Source organism: Lolium perenne, chromosome 6, assembly GCF_019359855.2.
Source record: "Lolium perenne isolate Kyuss_39 chromosome 6, Kyuss_2.0, whole genome shotgun sequence".
Classification (NCBI taxonomy): Eukaryota; Viridiplantae; Streptophyta; class Magnoliopsida; order Poales; family Poaceae; genus Lolium; species Lolium perenne.
In genome coordinates this window covers 253,538,678-253,556,677 of record NC_067249.2, presented here as the reverse complement: position 1 = coordinate 253,556,677, position 18,000 = coordinate 253,538,678, and the positions used below count along the sequence as shown (strand labels likewise).

The window sequence follows — 18,000 nt, the reverse complement described above, 5'->3', positions numbered from 1 at the left end:
CGTGCTTATAATTAAGCTGCTTGTCTACTGGATTAGCTAGATGCTAAAATGCTCTATGAGCCGTACTGAAAGTGCTAAACAGATAGGGTAACCACACTAACCCGGCCGTTGCGTGCATGACAGTATCGTCAAGTTTCGCGTATGGTCGATCAGGCGCCGCAACGCGCGCATCCTCTACTGGAACGTTGCGAGACCGTCCCAGGCAGAGGCAGTCACAACTCACACAGGCCGGATTCTGGAGAAACCGATTGCGTTGATCCAAGACAGCACCCTAGTAGCGAGTGTTTAGATGCTTCAGACTGTGCTCGAATATTTAGGGAAAAACAAACCAGCAACGAAGCTATAGCCTGTTTTATTAACTCAAGCAACCACAGGTCAAAGAGGAAGAGAGAAAAACTTAAGCAACCATGTCCTACAGTAGCTTTTTTGCGTGGGACAACCAGTTTTTTTTAGTGGAACAGGTCCTAGCTAGGACTGGAGTGTCGACATGTGTCTGCTGGGCCAGCCCTGCCCAGCCCAGGCTATATCCAAACTCCAAAGGCTGGCCACTGGGCCCTAACAAAGCCCATGGTAGGTTGTGGAGTAGGAATCAAAGGCGAGCAGAAATTCTCAAAAAAACAAAAAACAAAAGCCAGGCGAGGAGAGGATTGGGAAGAGGAAACCCGAATTAGAAGAGAGTCGGAGTCGGACACTGTATCCATCTGATCTCGATTTCGTTCGGGATCCGTCCGCCCGTCTATGTATACACCACCTGGTTCATCAATTCAGCGCATGATTAACAAGATCCCTAGCTTGTCCGCCCCGCAGGTCAGAGCAGATTTAGATCGACCTCGGATCGCCGGATCGTGAACAAGGTACGTAACTTACTACAACGACGCTGAAACCCTACTATATGCTTACCCGCAGCTCAGTTTCTTCAACCACACTCCAAATTCAGATCGTGTTCATGCACCTGTACATAGGAACCGCCGTTAATTCGTTCTAATACCGCCCATGTCCTGCAGGCTAGGCTGGATCACCCGAGTAAACGATCAGTTCAACCACCGCCACGAAGCTTGATCAATTACACGTGAGCCAGCAGCATCGACCATAGATGTATGTCGTACTGTACAAGAGGAGCCCTCCTCCTCCAGAACCCGAAGAAGATGATTCATATCCGCGTCCTCCTACCTCCCCATCTTTTGAATGCCCAGAGTAAGCTCCTCCTATGCTATATTACTTAATTGGTTAAGCTCAATCTGCGGATAGCTAGGTGCTATCCACACATATACTCAGCCTAACCATTTCATTAACTACTCCTGAAGAGATTCGCCCATTGCTGATGACATTCCCGAAGAGATTCGTCCGAACGCCCACTTCTCGGATAATGGTGACAGGGATCTAAAACTTGGCAATCCCGGATTCCTCATCGCGGACGACTTTGATTCATTATATAATGAAGATTGCAGTTTCTCCAAGGAAGACATGGAAAGGCAAAGTAATCAGTATGCAACGGCCGCACTCGACCACTACAACGGTCAAGAAAAGAACTTGGTACACCATTGTATCTCAACCTCCATTTTCTTTCTCTACTCACTAGTACTGTACTGTTTAGTCCTTGCATACCATTGTATGCAAGGACTGAGATCCAGTGCCCTGCCACAGGCAAGGCACGGATGAACAGTGCCGTGCCCTGTCTCCTTTTCTGGACATCGGATAGAGAATCGACGGCTGGATGAATATGAACAGGGGTTGCTACAGGGACATCTACAGTGCATCTGCTACATGATATTTTTGACTAAAATTTATCCAAGTGCATCAATAGCATTTAGCAATTGACTTTATCCTCGTTGTTGAATAAAATCCACATAATGTATGCTCTTGTCTGATATTTTCATGGTAGTTGTTACTTACATCGTTTCACTCATTGCACCTTATTTTTACCTTATACTACTTTGAAAGAATACACCCCCACGACACACACATATATGTATATGTTATTTATTTAATGTTAATTTTTTATTTGACTTGGAAATATGCTACTGTAGATCAAGTATGAGCTACTCAAAGCCATCACTAGCTCCGCAATCATATCTGTAAGGGGCCTTTATGGCCATGTAAACTTCACAGCCAAAAGCACTTTGGAGAACTCAAAGGAGGAGTTCTTCTTTGCAGAGCTATGCCATGATCGTGATTGTCTTGTATATATACCTACATGCATAGTTTCCTTGGAAGGAAAAGAAAGAATTGGTCAGTTCTAATCAGAGTTTATGTCATTTTCCTTTATTTTGTACCCCAAGCACTTAAAGTTGTTTTTATAGGTGGGGTTCGGGGCATCAAAGGTAATGATGGTTATTATGGCATGGAAATTCGTGTTGACACCCAATATTGCTATGCTTGTGATGACGAACTCAAGCACCCGGAGGATGGAACATTATACGAAGCCGGTCATCAAGTGGATGGTTTTTATGACTATTGTTGAAGTCAATAAGTGATTTCTATGGGAATTATTAAGATTTTATTTGTGTTGTCGCAGTGAGACTGAGTGCTACTTATTTTGTTATTATAAGTTGTGTTGTCATCATTTACATACTAGCTAGTTTCGTCGGTGGAATTGATGGTAAAAAGAGGCTAGCACCCTTGATGGAAATAATTCCTTACATCATCAGTTCACATATATTTAACGAAGCTTATGGCTCAATAGGACAAACAAAATCTCAGAAGCAAGGCAGGTTTTTTCCAAAGACGTCGTGGTTGCATCAACTTATCTGGCGACAACCGTGAATTCGACGAAGGAAAGATGCTTCTCTACGGTAGAACCGCCACTAGTAGAAAAAGAGGCTTCTATCCACCCCTATTAGTCCCCAAAATATTCGAACCGCGTGATGGTTATTAACTTCTGTAGTTTTTTATTCAGAATATACTTTTGTAGTAATATTATCTTTTGTGCTAAAAAATAACTAACATATTAAAAGCAAAACTTTTTCTTTTGCTGGGTTTTAAAAGGAAAATTATTATATTGCAAAAGAGAGAACGAGATAGAGCAGGGAATTATTTATTTATTTATTTACTCAAAGTAAGTTGAGCCTCTGCTCTTATTTTATTTTATTACTATTAAGCCAGTGATCCAGCCAGCTAGACTACTCTTATTTTTATTTTTCCTATTATTATAAGCTAGCCAATCTACCCTATATCTTTATTATTTTATTATTAGCCAGCAAGGCTGCTCCGTCTACTCTATTTTTATTCTATGAAGCAACTAATAACTAATCCTAAGGACTACTTTATTTTTTTAGATCAACGGGGGTCTCCCCCAGCTCCATTTTCATTGAAAAGAAGCCAAATTTTTACAGGGAAATGAAACATGGTTCACCACAACTAAACTGAAGAGGAAAGCAAAACCAAAAACAGTTTTTGACGTGTGGCATTCTCATTTTGCTGGGGAAGTAGCTGTCATCCTAGCTACTCCCGAAAGACCAGCAAAACAAAAGACTACTTTATTTTGAAAGTATTCTTCGTCGATGGAATTTATTTTGTGACCGGATGCGGAAACTTCCGAAGTCCAAGCCTTGAGGTGCATGCATCGATCAGTCGCGACCAAAGTCAAAGGTGCCTCTCGCCTTGGGGTGCCACATTCCAGAGCAACACGTGCAAATATTCGTGGACCAAGCTGCAAATCATTTTACCACAGAATACAGTCAATATATATGTGTGTGTGTGTGTGTGTGTGTGTGAAGAATACTAGTAGTACTACTACAGATAGTAATATATGGATGGAGTATTATATATATGGAGTAATGGAGGAGTTGTAAGTACGTACTGCTCGGTCCTCCTAACTTCACACAGTGCTGCACCTTCTCCGGGCCGCCATTGCCCTTGCCGAGAATCTCGGCGAAGAAGAACCTTGTGGCACCGGGCCTCACATCGGCCTTGAAGGTGACATGGAAGCAGCGGCGGTTGTCGCCGGGGGCGGTCCAGCTGCAGGAGAAAGCTTGGCTGTCCTCGGGTTGCACATTGCTCAGACAGACGCCCTGCCAATCACAAGGTGCATGATCATGATCAGTAATAATACAGCAGTAAGAACAACAAGAAGAAAAATGCATAAAAATTGGAGGACTTGCATTTCTTTCATTGTAGTAGATCGCTGCAAGCCTGGTGCATTGGTGCGTTTGGCTGTCATTGAGGTGGGCGAGGTACTCATCCCCAGACGCCATTAGCTAGCTAGGCTTGCTAGTAACTGGATTACCTGCATGCATGATATTGAGCGTGTCAGTCGATCGCTAGCAAATGCCAACATAGTGCAAGGAGACTTAGAGAAGAAAAGACAGCAGCAATAGCAGCAATTGAGACGCCGCCGGCCAGACGGGGAGGTTGCTAGCTACCTGGTTCTCTAGTGTAGTGCTTGTGGTGCAAGGGAGCTTGCTCGACCGGTGGCCAAGTGAATCGATATGAACTCGGTATCGACAAAGCGTGTATATATGGGACTTACAAGATGTACTGCCGTCCATTCAGTTCATGTGATTCAACACTGTCTGTCATGCAATGCAAGCCGATCGAGCATGCATCCCCTCCTGCTGCTTGAAGCACCATGCATGCCCCACTACAGGACCAGTCACGTGTTTCTAAGCCAGCCGTGTCATGTGTTTGGATATGGGAAACGGTTACGAGCGAATCTAGCAATACGGTTAAAAGGCCGGCTAGCTAGTTCATCTAATCAGTGTAACAGTAACTGAAAAATTACAGCTATTTCTTGCCGGTTTAGGAACGGATGGCACCAACTGTAGACGGTCGAATTGCACATTCAAAAAATTACTTTTTCAACAAATTAATTAGCATGTAGAAAGTACATTCTAATTTATATAGTGAGTCTTAATCTGAAAGACCAGAATAGTCCCAACAAATTGCTACTTCTTTTAGCTGTTTGATGGAGAACCGTTTGCACCCTCCACGTGTTGTCGATTTCATTCTCATACACAGCAATTTTTTCTAGATCTACACAAATTTGCGATTTTTCTCACTGACCATACGCTTCTCCAACAAGTGACCTATTTTAGGGCTCAATCGTTTTTTAATGAGTTTTGCCTCAAAATAGTTGCTCCAACAGGCAATGCATCTAAAAAACACTCGAAAAATGCACTCATCACATTGTAATCATCTTCATCGATAATCAAGAACAAACAAGCAAGAGTAGGTCTTTACCTCATCAAAGAGGGGCCGAACCTGGGTAAACCTCACCTTCTCCTTGTTTGTTAGCCGAAGAATCTACCAACATGCTCTTTTCCTTAAACCCATGTCCATCATCCATGGACATTGTCGTGGAGACCCCAAGTTAGGCAGATATGCTTCAAAAAATAGAATGGCCAAATTGTGGAAGGTGTAAGCTTTGTAACCAAGTGCAAGAAACCATCTTCCACCTTCTCTTCAAGTGCCAGTTTGTAAAACCCTAGGTTTTGAGGATAGAAAAGAGAGGAAATAGATGTGTGCATTGCATTCGTCCATAGAAAATCTGGAGAATTTCACGCTTCTAAGTAAAATTTGTCACGGTAACTGAAGTTTCACTTGAGTTGATGGAACTGAAGTAGGTCGTCAGGTCAAGCACTATAAATTTCAAATTAACGTTTGCTAAAACCTTGTTTTGGGTAGAGGTGATTCGATCTATAGGTTAGATCAAATAGAACTAAAACTAATTGAACGGTAGAATTTAAGCGAACAAATAGAACCAAGAGAAACAATAAAAAGTCAACCTAAAGAAATCTATGTTACTGGGCTGTAGACCTGGAGACTCCTCCTTATGCACTGATATGCATAAATTAAAGGATCTATATCTGTGTGGTAGAAGGATGCAAGTTAGGGATGGGAAATTAACTAGTTTTTGGTGTGATGCCTTGTGAAAGAGCACGTCTCCCGTAAGTGTTGTGTGTTTGTTGACAACACTAGAATATAACATCACCGTGTGTAGTCTCGCATATGTTTGTAGAAACACGGTATACTCATGACCCACTCGAGTTTTGGAAGACCAAGATCATAGTTAGTTTAGTGTGATAGGTTTTCTGTTACTTACGTGTGAGTCATATTGTAACAGTTGGAGGAGTTTCATGGAGCTGAGGAAATCACATGGATCCCACCTGACCGGTAGTACCGGTGCTGGGAGCGGTAGTACCGTTACCGCCTCCAGCATCAGGTACACGTTAGATGGAACTGTGTTGCGGCACTACCGGCTTTTCCACAAAGCTGGTAGTACCACTCCCAGTGCCACTAGTGATATCGCACGTTGAGAAAACTCCTCGCAATCCCTTACGGTACCTGCACGGTACTTTGACCGGAAGTAACGCTCGAAGTCACTCATTGAGTGGTTCGCGGTACTACCGGCCGAAGTACCGGTCAAGTACCGTTTCTATTCTTAGATTACGGAAGTTCCGCCCAAGTACCGCCTGGGTACTGCAAGGTATCCATTAAGCTTTTTCACATTGACGGTACCTCAAGCGGTACTAGGACCGGTAGTACCGATCGTGCGGGATCTACCCAGTTTGGAGGGGTAACTAGTACCGTCCCCCCCGGTAGTACCGGTCAGGCGGGATGAGTTGTTCTGGAGGTTTTAAACGACCCTATAAATGAGGTGTCTTCTTCCCTAGCTCTTCTAAGGATCTTGACACTCTCTCTCCTCGATTGCCGCTAAGCTCAAACCTTAAGGATCTCTCTCCTCATCCAACCAATCAAGCTCATACTTTTAGAAGTGGTGGAGGAGACCCCGATCTATCATCCCACCAAGGAAGTTTCCATAAATCAGCACCTATCCTTTGTGGATCTTGTAGTTAGGGTACCTCTTGTGGAACCCCTTGGAGATGTGCTCCTGTGGAGGCTAGCTTGTGTTCTGCTGGTCCCATAGGGTGTTGGGAACCTCCGTTGTTGTAGAGCTCGCCCCAACCTTATGTGAAGGAATAGCCGCCTCGATCGGCCTTGATAGTGGAGGAAAGGGAACTCCTTTGTGGGTTTTCCTTGAGGAAGAAGGTGAGGCATATGTGGCCGTTGGACCTTTGTGGTCCACACCTCCTCAACGCAGACGTACTCCCTCTTGTGGGAGGAACTGCGGTAAAACATATCGCCGCGTATCTGCCTCCGCCCGGTTGTCCCGTTCCTTTAAACTTGTTCATTTCCTTGTTCTACTACTTGTTCTACCTTCCGCATTGCATTGCATCATACTAGGAACATCTTTACCGTTCAAGTTACCACCTTTACTTCTGCATTGTTAAAAACCGAAAAAGACATAAAATTGAGTTGCGCCTATTCACCCCCTCTAGTCGCGCCGGTCCATTCACCTAGTGTGGCCATAATCCATTGAAAGATACCTGAAAATATCTGCAATGAGCAAAGTATTACAGTTGCTGGTGTTGCTGCTCTTTGCTGAAACTTCACATTTAGAAGATACTTATCTCCTGATCTTCTTGCTCAAACTCATGGCCTCCTTGGCATTATAAGGCAAATTGTTATATCTCATGAAAGATACAAGCTTTTTTGGAAATGGACAAAGAATGGAATTTTTCTGTGAAGTTAATGTACAACCACCTTTGCAGAAATGGAGTTGATAGATCCTTCAGGCACTTGTGGAAAAGAAAAAATCCTTTGAAAATAAAAATTTGATTATGGTTGATCTGACATAATGCAATTGCTACAAAAGATAACATGTTAAAGAGAAGATGGATTGGGAGTGCTTCCTGCTAATTCTCCCACAAAGATGAATCCATTCCTCACCTTTTCTTTGAGTGTGTAGCAGCTAAATATGTTTGGAGTACTGTGGGCATGGCTACTGGAGCATCTGATAGGGCTAGGAGTTTCACTTAGTTCTTCTGGTGGTTCCCCCGATACGATTCCGGCTAGTAGAAACACCCAAATTGCCGGGTTTGCAGCTATTTGATGGGCCATTTGGAAGTTGAGAAATAGAGCCTGTTTTGAGAAAAAAGCTCATCAAAACTCCTAACGAGCTAATTAGTTTCTCTTACGTCTTTATGAATTACTGGGCAGGTCTCCACAATCTGATGCAGAAAATATCAGAGCTGGCGCGGATGGTCTTCTCCGATTGGCTACTGCTGCTACACCTACTTTAATAGAGAGACAATCTACCAGGAGGGGCACTCGGCTGATCGAAAGGCAAGGGGAAGAACCTGATGCTGATGAAATGGATACGGATGAGGATGGCGCCTGACCACCTGTTGGATTTACCCCCCGTTGTTTCCCTAGAGTAGCTTTGCGTCGATCTGAGGGGAGTTGTTCAGATGTGTGCCCTTGGTTTTTGTTTTGTTTTTGGTCTTGTAATATGGCTTTAAAACCTCTATGAACCCTAGCAGTAGGCGGCCATCCCCCATTTCTCTTCTCGCTACCTTTGAACCCGTGTTTTCCGTTATCGCGATGGTAATGAAAATCGATCCCTTATTGGATCGCTTGGAAAAATAATATGTTACTGGGCCGTAAGGAGCGGCCCGTGAAGCTTCGGCTTCTGGCAGCCCGGCCCGGTGTATAGGAGATCCCCTCGACCCTCGGTATTCGCCAAGAAAAGAAGAAAAAAAATCTGTCATTCCTCAAAATTCGAATTCCGGTTGCGACCCGGCGAGTCCCCATTTTTCCTCTTCCCATCCCCTCCGCGCCGCTCCTCCCAAATCCAGCTCCGGCGAGCCTCCACCTGGCCGGCGCGGCCGCGCGCCGCCTGATCTCCTCGCACCCTCGCCGGTGGGCAGCTCCCCGCTCGTGCCCGGCCCCGCGCTCATCTTCTGGTTCCGCGCCGGCCACCCTCCGCCATGGCCGCCGCTGCCGGTAAAGCTCCTCTCTCACCCGCAACTCCCTAAATTCCACAGCGAGCACCTCTCGTGGCGCACCATCTAATGCTCGGCTCCCCCACCTAACCAGGAGCGGCGCTCGGCGGCCTGAACCCGAACCCGAAGCAGAAGCCGAAGCCAAACCCTAGCGCCAACGCCGCCGGCCTCCGGTCGCCCGTCGCGCTGGCCGACATCACCAACACCGGGAGGCCCAACCCTCCCAGATCCGTCAGCGTCGGCGATGTCCTCAAGGTAATTCCCTCTCCCACCCACACCAAAGCACCAAACCTCGCTTACAAACTCTGCAGTTGCCGGTTCCGGTTTCCGTGCTGACTCCTACGACGGATTCCCTCGCTCGCTCGCGCAGGAGAACGCCAGGCTGGTCCAGCTGCTCGCCCAGAAAGACCAGCTGCTCGCCCAGAGAAAGTACGTGTGCCTTGCCCCTCCTTGTACTTCCTAGTATGATAAGGGGCTGCGTCTGATGTTTCTCAAACAGTAGTAACCTAGTTTCTGATTTTGATGCCTTGTCCGCAGCAAGTTCATTGAGATGAGCAGCATCGAGATGAACAAGTTCCGCTCTGCGCTGCAGGCGTCGCGTCAGCAGAACCTGAACCTTGCGCGGGCGAATTCTCAGATCACTGCGGTTCGTCTGTTTCTCGTCATCTCCATTCTTCGATAGATAGCTTTACTTGTTACTACGACAAAATCTAGTGGAACTAACTGAGTTGCCAAACCAAGCAGTCACATGCTCACCGTTTCAATTACACCTGTGAACGAGAATCAAAGAGAACTGCTGTTCTATATGCATTGAATTGAGCCAAGTTCGAAGAGAGAACGTTGACAAAATAAGGGCCATATTTACTTTGTATTTACCAAAGAAATCATAGCATGCAGTCACTTTGTTTTGTGGTGTTGGTGTAGCCACTTTCTGATCTATCTATGGGTTTTGTGCTTCTCTGCAGGAACTGAACCAGGCAAAAGATCGAGTAAGCTGCCACTGCTTCTTCTCCTTTTCTGATTTTCAACTGTCTTTACTCATCAGCATCTAGGTTACTGATTTGGGGAATTATTTGTGGATGTACATTGCAGCTAAAGGTACTGCAGCATGAGCTTGCATGTGCAACAATAGTGCGTAAATTAAAGGGTTCAGGGCTCGAGGTAAAGTAAGATTGTAAGACATGGCTTAACTGAATTTCCTCTTGTTACAGACAAATTTATTATTTCCTTTCCAACCTTCACTAATTGCAGCGAAAGAGTAGCACTGCTAACGACCAGCTGCAGAAACAAGTTACTTCACAGGTAGCTGGCACAATTCTCAAATTAAATGGTTCACCATTTTCATCCATAATTCTAAGATTTTTTTTTTCTCTCTTGTTGAATTAAGGAGGAGGTAAACGCTGCTCCATTTGAACTTGCTGCAGTTGAGGCTCATCAAGCTGATAGTAAGGCCACCAGTGCTGATGTGCACAACTCAGTTGAGACACAAAGTAAACCTCACTCTTCTTCCTTTCTTATATTCTGTTACTAAATGTGCCAATTATTACAGCAATTGCATTGTATGGATCCGAATTGGCCTAGTTATATAAATTATTCATTTCTAATTTACCTCAAGTTGTGCACTTTTATAATCCCCAGTACCATTTTCCTGTCAATTTCTTCACAGCCTCTATACCATGTAGTACAGTCCTTGAGGAAGCACTACCGGCTAAAACAAATAAGAGGTATTATTGACTGTTTACTAATCCTTAGAAGCGATGGCAACTGATAGCCTTATTTACCCAAACGAATTTCTGTTCATTCAGGACATCAGTGAGTCGGCGCACAAGTAAACGAAAGTCAGAATCATGCGAAGGTATAAAAGACACCAGCAAAGTTCAGCCTAGCTACAAACCTGATATGCAACCCCCTGAATCATCGCAGCATGAGGATCAGAGGTAGTATTTGCTTAGAAAAATGTGTTCATGCTGCAGTACTATCTGATTCAAGGCTGATCACTGTTTTGCATATGTGATCAGAAACACACTACGCAGAAGGTCTTCTAGACTGAACCCAGGATCTTATGAAATGTCAGAAGTCTCTTGTGAGACCTTGCATATGGACACTGATGTCCCTTCATCTTCTAGTTTTAGTGTTCCAGAACTAAACAATGCAAACGACATGGTAAAATATTGCTATTGCATTTCTGTTTTTTGTTCCAACTTCCAACGGTTAAGCTTCAACAGGGTAATTCTCATTCCTTGTTATATTTTTTTGATATAATGTGCAGCAGGGGGCAACACAAGGCAACACAGCAGGGCATAAAGTAAAAACTCCAGTACTCAATGTAAATTGGTTCCACTCTTAGACTCAGGTTGTAGTTAATGATGTTGTAGCTTGAGTTTTAACGTCTCATAGCCTGATTGTATGATTGTGTCAGGAAAATCAAAATGAGATGAATAAGCAACCAGAACAACAAGTGATTGTGGAGGTATGCAGTACAGTTTTTCAGTATTTGATCAACATGTCTACCCATGTAGGAGTCTTAATCCTTATTACAAGTTTACTTGTTTCCTACATTGCTACTAGGAGGGGACACAAGAAGTAGATTCCAGGGTTGCTGCAGTCGGGGACCTCGAGGCACATCAAAATGACGATAAGGCCATGGATGCCAGCCCAAACAATTTACCGGAAACTCAGTGTAAACTATCTGTCTTTATCTACCCTTCAAAGACTTTGCTGATGTATTGTGCTCATCTTAGACTCTTAATTACTGCGATCCTGCATTTGTTTGTCGGTCCAAAACTTCACGTTTCGAGGATTCAAGCATAGTATGCGCATCTAAAACTTCACGTTTACGTCAGTTTTGAATGGAAGAATTTCGTAGTATGCAGGAAAATTTAAATAGAAAGTACATTTGTTTGTCGATGCTCACATGTACAACTTTGTTGTGCTGTAAGTTCAATATTTCAAATCCGAACAACAGTGGCCAAACTACTAGCTAACTGTATCCTTTTAGTATTCTTAATCTTTGTATTGAAATAAGAAATAAATCTTACTGTAACTGCAATTCCTTTTCAGCATCTCCACAATATAATATTAAGCATCCAGTCCCACCCCAGAAGAGAGCAAACCAGAGGTATGACCCATCATCATAGTGATATTTGAGATGCACTCAATAGTACGTAGCGCAACCTACCCAACCAATATCGAGTTGACTCCGGATGTCTGTGTGTAGGGTTGCCAGTAAGCGGAAGCTGGAACCATCTGAAGGTCAGAAAGACTCAAACATAGAGGAGGGCATTACTGCCAAACTTCACTCAACTTCCAGCGAACCACCGCATCATGAAGACATGAGGTAAAATCTCTGCCTGATCACCTCTATGCGCCTTCGAGACTTTGACCGATGCACATGCTCTCTGAACAGAACATGATAACCATGGTTGGCATAAACATCTGCAGAAAATCTAAAAGGCAAAAATCGTCAAGATCAAACCCAGTATCTTGTGAGGTCACAGAGGGCACTCTTGAGACGGCGCAAGAGGATATTGTTGCCCCTTTACCTCCTTCCAGTTCAAAAATCTCTACCGAGCAGAGCGAAACGGGGAAACAGAATGCTCGCCGTCCTTCGACGGAACCTCCTGAAGAGCAGGCGGCAGGGAGGTCTTCAGTGGAGGTGACTGGTAGAAGGTCTTCCATGCGGGGAGCAGCAAAGGCTGTCTCTTACAAGGAGATACCACTGAATGTGAAGATGCGACGACCTTAAGTAGCACCTAGTAGCATATGGAGAATCTGTACTGGCAGTGTCTTTTTTTTTTGGAGTAGAATCATGTTTGCTGTATGCTTGTAGCCTGTTGTTCTCCCCGCAAGGGAAGTATCATGTTATTATTTAGCTATAGTGGGGACGGACTGCCCTTTAAAACTGACCATGTCAATTTGTCACATATATGACCCAGCGCGGAATGGCAATGCTAATTGTAACCGGGTACGCATGTTCTGACGGTGTAATATCGCTGCCAACATTAATGGGATTAGTTGTGTTATTTCTTTAGCTGAAATAAAAGTAGTGATGTTCTCTCTGTTTCATTTTAAGAGATCTTGTGTTAACTGGTATTTTGGCATGAGCACTGAGTCCCAGCAGATCATGTTCAAGCTTCTGCTTGCCTTTATCGATACCAGGTTTAACACTGCACCACAGTGCTGCCTGATAAAACTTCAGTTACTTCGATAATCATAGAATATTCCATTTTACAGAAAATTAGGCAAAACTGTGCCTCAAATCTTCCCTAAGGCATCCCACGCTGTGGTGATTAGAGCATCTCTAGCAAACTACCTGAAGACACAAAAGTTGGATGTATGTTGCTCCAGCAGAGTCCTATTCATCTGGCCTTCTCAATCAGGTGCAATCGGCTGGCAGTTCAATCGGATTGATTACATGTGGTCACCATGCATGACAGAGGACAATTATGAGGCCCATCGGCGGTAATATATGAGAACCTGCTATCATGCGTCGAAGGATTTCATCATCTACAAGCACTGGCCAAGAGACAAGAACCTGCTAGTGGCTTGAAGATTCTCCTAAATTTTCTGGCTCCAAATTTGGTGAATGATGTAAGCATATTTGCTAGCTATGAAGTACTACATCTTATTGTAAAAAGAGAAGATGTACAAGCTGCATTGGGAGGAAAGTTAAGAATCCAGAGTGAAACAAAAAAGATGATCGGGATGCAAGCACCTCTACAGGTATACCATAGGCTACAAAAGATCACACAAAAAATATCACCGTGGTCTATAACTAGCTCAAAAATGTTCTCAACTGTTTGACAGATAGTGAAATGCAACAGCTACTACTGCGACGAACGCAACCTTTAGTAGTAGTTTTAGCCCTGCTGGAGATACAGGCGAGGATTCTGAGTTTGATGGATCGGCCTTCTGACCCCTTAGCCTAGCTATCAACATAGGAATGAGTGCAGGCCTTGAAGCTGTTACAGAATTGAGATTAGTTAGAACATTTATAAAATTTGAGAAGTCAATACTAACATGTAATGTTGAAATAGCCACTTAGACGTGCTACAAGAATAAAGATCGAAGGATGAAGTTGATCACACACACAAAATGTGCAAGGTCGGTACAGTAAGTTTCAGTGCCATTATTGTGTCGGCAAAAATCTGTTTTAGTGTTCCAGTTTTGGAAGCAACTAGGTGAATGGATCAATGCCATAACATAAACATATAACAATTATAAATATTGTCCAGATAAACTACTGTAACTCTATCTAATTTGTTCATGTTCATGTGTTATTAGTGGAAACAGGAACTGTTCAGATCAGCAAATACAATTGCAATTATATGCAAAAACATGATAACTCTGCTAAATCTAACCGAGCCTTGCAACTTTGATGATGTAAAATCCTACGAAACTGTACTGGAAAGTTACTTGCTCTGGGTAGTGCAGGGCTATACTGAACTCAACTCTAACATCACACACAGTCAGACAAAACAAACAAAACCAAATATACGATGACAGTGTAATTTTATAGCTGTTTGCTAAGTAATATATTCCAAAATCAAATCATCGACATTATATCTTGCAGACAACCTAGTGTCCATAAGAACATATATTTGTTAAAGGAGTATGCCATCCCCAAACATGTTAAACCAAACTTTATGCAAATAAGAGTTCTCTATTTTTGGCCAGTCCATCAAACCCTTATCAATCAATTCATCAACATAGTTTATTTCTTATGCTCCATCATTGTACAAACCATAAAGTAGCACTGAAGTGGAAAACCCCATTACACACTATTAACTTAAGACAAGAAACAAGTTGCGGTGTAGTCTGATTCAGCTTGCAAGTAGAACTAACAATTGTTGACTATAATCCGATCCGAACACACCTTATTTCTGGCTCATGTTAATGCACACCTTATTTCTGGTTCATGTTAAAGTAGAAAACTAATCGCTTGGAAACAAGGCTACCATGTATGTAACACCAGGAAATCAATGGGTTCTATGTGATTGTGATACTGATAACTAATAAGCATATCAAATAAGTTAATAGTGTGAGCAATCCTAGCACACAGAACAGCTCAGACCTATTTTCACATTTGAACTCAATTAGTTTTGAAGGAAAAATACATATCATCAACCACTCCATAATGGCTACTGTCTAAATAAAGCAAAACTTCACATTTCATACCCAGATGAAGGGAAATCATCAACTACCTCATCATGTGAAGATTAATGCAAGCAAATTGTTACTTTGTAATGGCATCGCAGAAAAATAAAGACATGAACCAAGTACATAATTACCTGCTTTTTTCAACTTGCTCTCTTCCTCACCAATTCTTCGTCTCAAAGCATTAAGTAGTGACCCGAAGTACAGAGCCAGGACAGTGCAAGTGAAGGTGATAACATTATACGGCATGCTGAAATCAGGAGTTGTCAAGGGAACAAGCAGCACTTCTGTGTATGATTTCACAACATTTTCTTCCTGCAGCACACAATAACATTGCAATGAGAAAATCAAAGCAGAATATCGAAAACCCACAAGGTACTAGAATCCTATATTTACCTTAAAATTTTCCAGCAAAGGTGATACAAACATTGGATCTGTTTTGGAATATCTTCGGCTAGAATTAAACTCAGGAAAGCTAACCAACGCTGATGGAATATCAAATCCTTGATTAGCATCAGGAGGGTATTCATCTATGTGTAGGAATCCCTGAAAATATATGTACTAATGTAAGATTGCCATAAACAAACAAAATGAATATAGCACAAAATGGAGAATGCACAATGGGCAGAAAAAAGAAGACATGTCCACTAGTAAAATGCCAGGAAAAATTCATTTCCTAACCAAAAGGATGGCAGTTCAGGCAATTAAGCATGAGAACAGACCTTGTCAAAGTCCAATATCAAGGTAGCTGATTGCATGCCGCAAGGAAATCTTAGCAGCATCTCCAGCGTTCCAGGCGAAAGTTTATCTTCTGAAGGAGTGACATGGATCATTTCAAGTACTTCTGATATAGCCTTGCTGCTCCCGTCAATGAAAATCTGTAGGCTATGATAAAAGACCTTAACATACCATGGAAAAACCTGGAGAACTACAGCCTTTATCGAACAATCATTTGAGCTGCCACCCAACTGCTTCTGTGAATCAGTGGATAGAAATGACAGAGCAATAGACCCTCTCTCGTTTCCGCTGCCCATAAGAAACCTTCTTGCATAATATGGTGCGGGGGAGCAAGACCACATGAGGGGAAGCTTCCAAGTTATGCCCACATCCAAAGGCTTATCATCATTGTAGTTACCAAGATCATATTCATATAACGACGATGATTGGACGTCCAAGCGATCCAATTCATTGAGCACCCTGTCAGGGGGGGTGGAAAGTTCAAAGAATTCATTACTCCAAGAAGCTTCTGATCCCGATTTGGCAAGTATGCCTTTCTCAATCTCCACAAATATCCTGCTGGATTTCGAAACGAGACATTTCCCAGACAATTTCCTGTTAAACAGATGCTCCAAGGACCAGCTAGGCTGAGGTTTTCCATCAGCGGAATGTAGCTGCTTACCACTAGCCGTATTCGGTTGCAGCACAACCGTGAGTGACTGATCAAGAACAATGCCTCCTGTCTCGGATGTTGTTAGCTTGAGCTTCTGCGAATGGTAGTACCCTTTATAAATCGAAGGCCTGTACAGCAAAGAGGCAATGCCAGCCTTGTCACGGCACGGAAGAAGCTTCAGCCAGGGCGTGAGGTTCTCAGTGCAGACGGCTTCGCGGGGCAAGGCACCGTATCGGAGGTTGCCTTCGTTCGATTTGAATCCCCAGCGAGGAGCGGAGAAGGCGGTGGAAGACTCGAGGAAGTTGATGGACGCGCAGAACAGGCCCGACAACGCGTGCGTGAGGTTCTTCCACGTGGCATCAATCTCGGAGAGAGGAAGGTCGAAGACCGCCCATAGCTCGACACCGGGAGGCTTTGTGTTTGTTGACAACGGATCATGTCCGCCCCACGTCTCGTAGTTCCACCTCCCCTGCGTGAACGATAGCTCCAGTTCGCTGATATGGAACTTCTGGACCTGGTTTACAACAGGGAATGATGTTAATTAGTAGTAGCTCCGGCATTAGATTGGACTACAATAAGGTATGGGGATTCGCCGAGATGGTGCATATAGCAGTCAAGATCCCCATCTAGCCTCAACTAGTAGTACAATGGATCTGCTGCAGAAGCAAATATGCACCATCTTTTGCAGTAGACTCATTGTATATAGCAGCAGTTGTTGGAAAAGATCAACTTCAGGTTCAGCAGAGTTGCTGCACGATGAGTTTAAATCGCTTGATTGATTTGTGTATCCCGTCCATTATTTAGTCGGACAATTAAACTAACACAACGCAACGCAGCGCAGAGCAATTAGAACAGGAACCCTAAGAGCGCTGGCCGGAGATGTGTGTTTGAGGCTTGAGGGGGAGTACGCACCAGGTGGGAGATGGCCTTGGGGAAGAGGTGGTGGTGCCGGCCGGGAGCGGGCGTGGAGGAGCGGAAGTGGAAGTGGGCCAGCGCCTTGCGGTCGGGGAGCGGCCGCAGGAGCAGCTCCTCCGTGAACTCCTCCTCCGCCGCCGCAGATGGCGACGGCGCGGCGGCGGCGGTGAGGAGGAGCAGGAGAGGGAGGACCAGCAGCCGCCGCGCGGGCGCCATTAGCGCCGGCCGCGGGGTTGGTTTCCCGGGGGAGTCGTTGCTCGCCGCTGGGACTACCTGGTACTTGTTCAGTTCATCCGCAGTCCGCACTGTGCAGTGGTGGTGCTGGCGCGGTGAGTGGCCAGATGTGGGGTGGGAGGGGACACCGGAGGCCGGCCTCCTCCTTTGTCGCCGGCGCGGTGGCGCTCGTGTCGAGGGGAAGGGGAGGGGCGGCGCTCAGATCCGCTGCTGGTTCAGAGTCAGAGCGCCCTTGATTCCAACGAACGAACCCAAAGCGACAGGGAGGTCTTTCTTTCAGTAAACTCTAACTGCACTACACTTCATTAAAAATCCATTTCTTGGACTAGTACAAGGATATGGTCTGTAAAACATTCTGTGTATTTAAAGATGAATGCTTTCGTTCATACATCTCTTATAATGCACTTTTTTATATTTTTTATTTATATGTTGTTCATTTTTCTTTATGCAGCGCAAATTGGAGAGTAGACGAGTCGGAAGAGCTTTTCTTACAATTAATACCATGATATATTTATAGTGGCA

The 18,000-nt window shown here is 44.2% G+C and overlaps 3 protein-coding genes across 7 annotated transcripts; 2 read left to right on the top strand and 1 right to left on the bottom strand.

Annotated features, from left to right (window-relative positions):
- Positions 1-613: 613 nt before the first annotated feature.
- Positions 614-2,632, top strand: LOC127305194 (uncharacterized). The gene is made up of 5 exons (XM_051335586.1): positions 614-854; positions 1,005-1,194; positions 1,305-1,533; positions 2,028-2,229; positions 2,301-2,632. Exons 2-5 carry the CDS (start codon positions 1,094-1,096, stop codon positions 2,459-2,461), a joined length of 693 nt encoding a protein of 230 aa, XP_051191546.1. The 5' UTR covers positions 614-854; positions 1,005-1,093; the 3' UTR covers positions 2,462-2,632.
- A 5,918-nt stretch (positions 2,633-8,550) lies between these two features.
- LOC127305193 (shugoshin-1) lies at positions 8,551-12,848 on the top strand. Of its 5 annotated transcripts, none has more exons than XM_051335579.2 (17): positions 8,551-8,784; positions 8,878-9,038; positions 9,154-9,212; positions 9,321-9,429; positions 9,749-9,772; positions 9,876-9,944; positions 10,035-10,085; positions 10,174-10,273; positions 10,450-10,507; positions 10,589-10,720; positions 10,802-10,946; positions 11,053-11,109; positions 11,203-11,253; positions 11,352-11,463; positions 11,844-11,901; positions 12,001-12,120; positions 12,225-12,848. In XM_051335579.2, exons 1-17 carry the CDS (start codon positions 8,769-8,771, stop codon positions 12,526-12,528), a joined length of 1,626 nt encoding a protein of 541 aa, XP_051191539.1. In that variant the 5' UTR covers positions 8,551-8,768; the 3' UTR covers positions 12,529-12,848. The 5 variants fall into 5 exon arrangements, with proteins under 5 accessions (XP_051191539.1, XP_051191542.1, XP_051191540.1 ...); XM_051335582.2 differs by having other exon boundaries at positions 10,171-10,273; positions 11,056-11,088; XM_051335580.2 differs by having other exon boundaries at positions 10,171-10,273; positions 11,056-11,109.
- Positions 12,849-13,382: 534 nt separating this feature from the next.
- On the bottom strand, positions 13,383-17,751 carry LOC127305192 (uncharacterized). Its single transcript, XM_051335577.2, has 5 exons — positions 17,242-17,751; positions 15,662-16,843; positions 15,336-15,485; positions 15,074-15,254; positions 13,383-13,744 (listed from the first exon to the last, which is right to left on the bottom strand). The coding sequence occupies exons 1-5, from the start codon at positions 17,458-17,460 to the stop codon at positions 13,575-13,577; spliced, it is 1,902 nt and encodes a 633-aa protein (XP_051191537.1). The 5' UTR covers positions 17,461-17,751; the 3' UTR covers positions 13,383-13,574.
- Between the last annotated feature and the right edge of the window lie 249 nt (positions 17,752-18,000).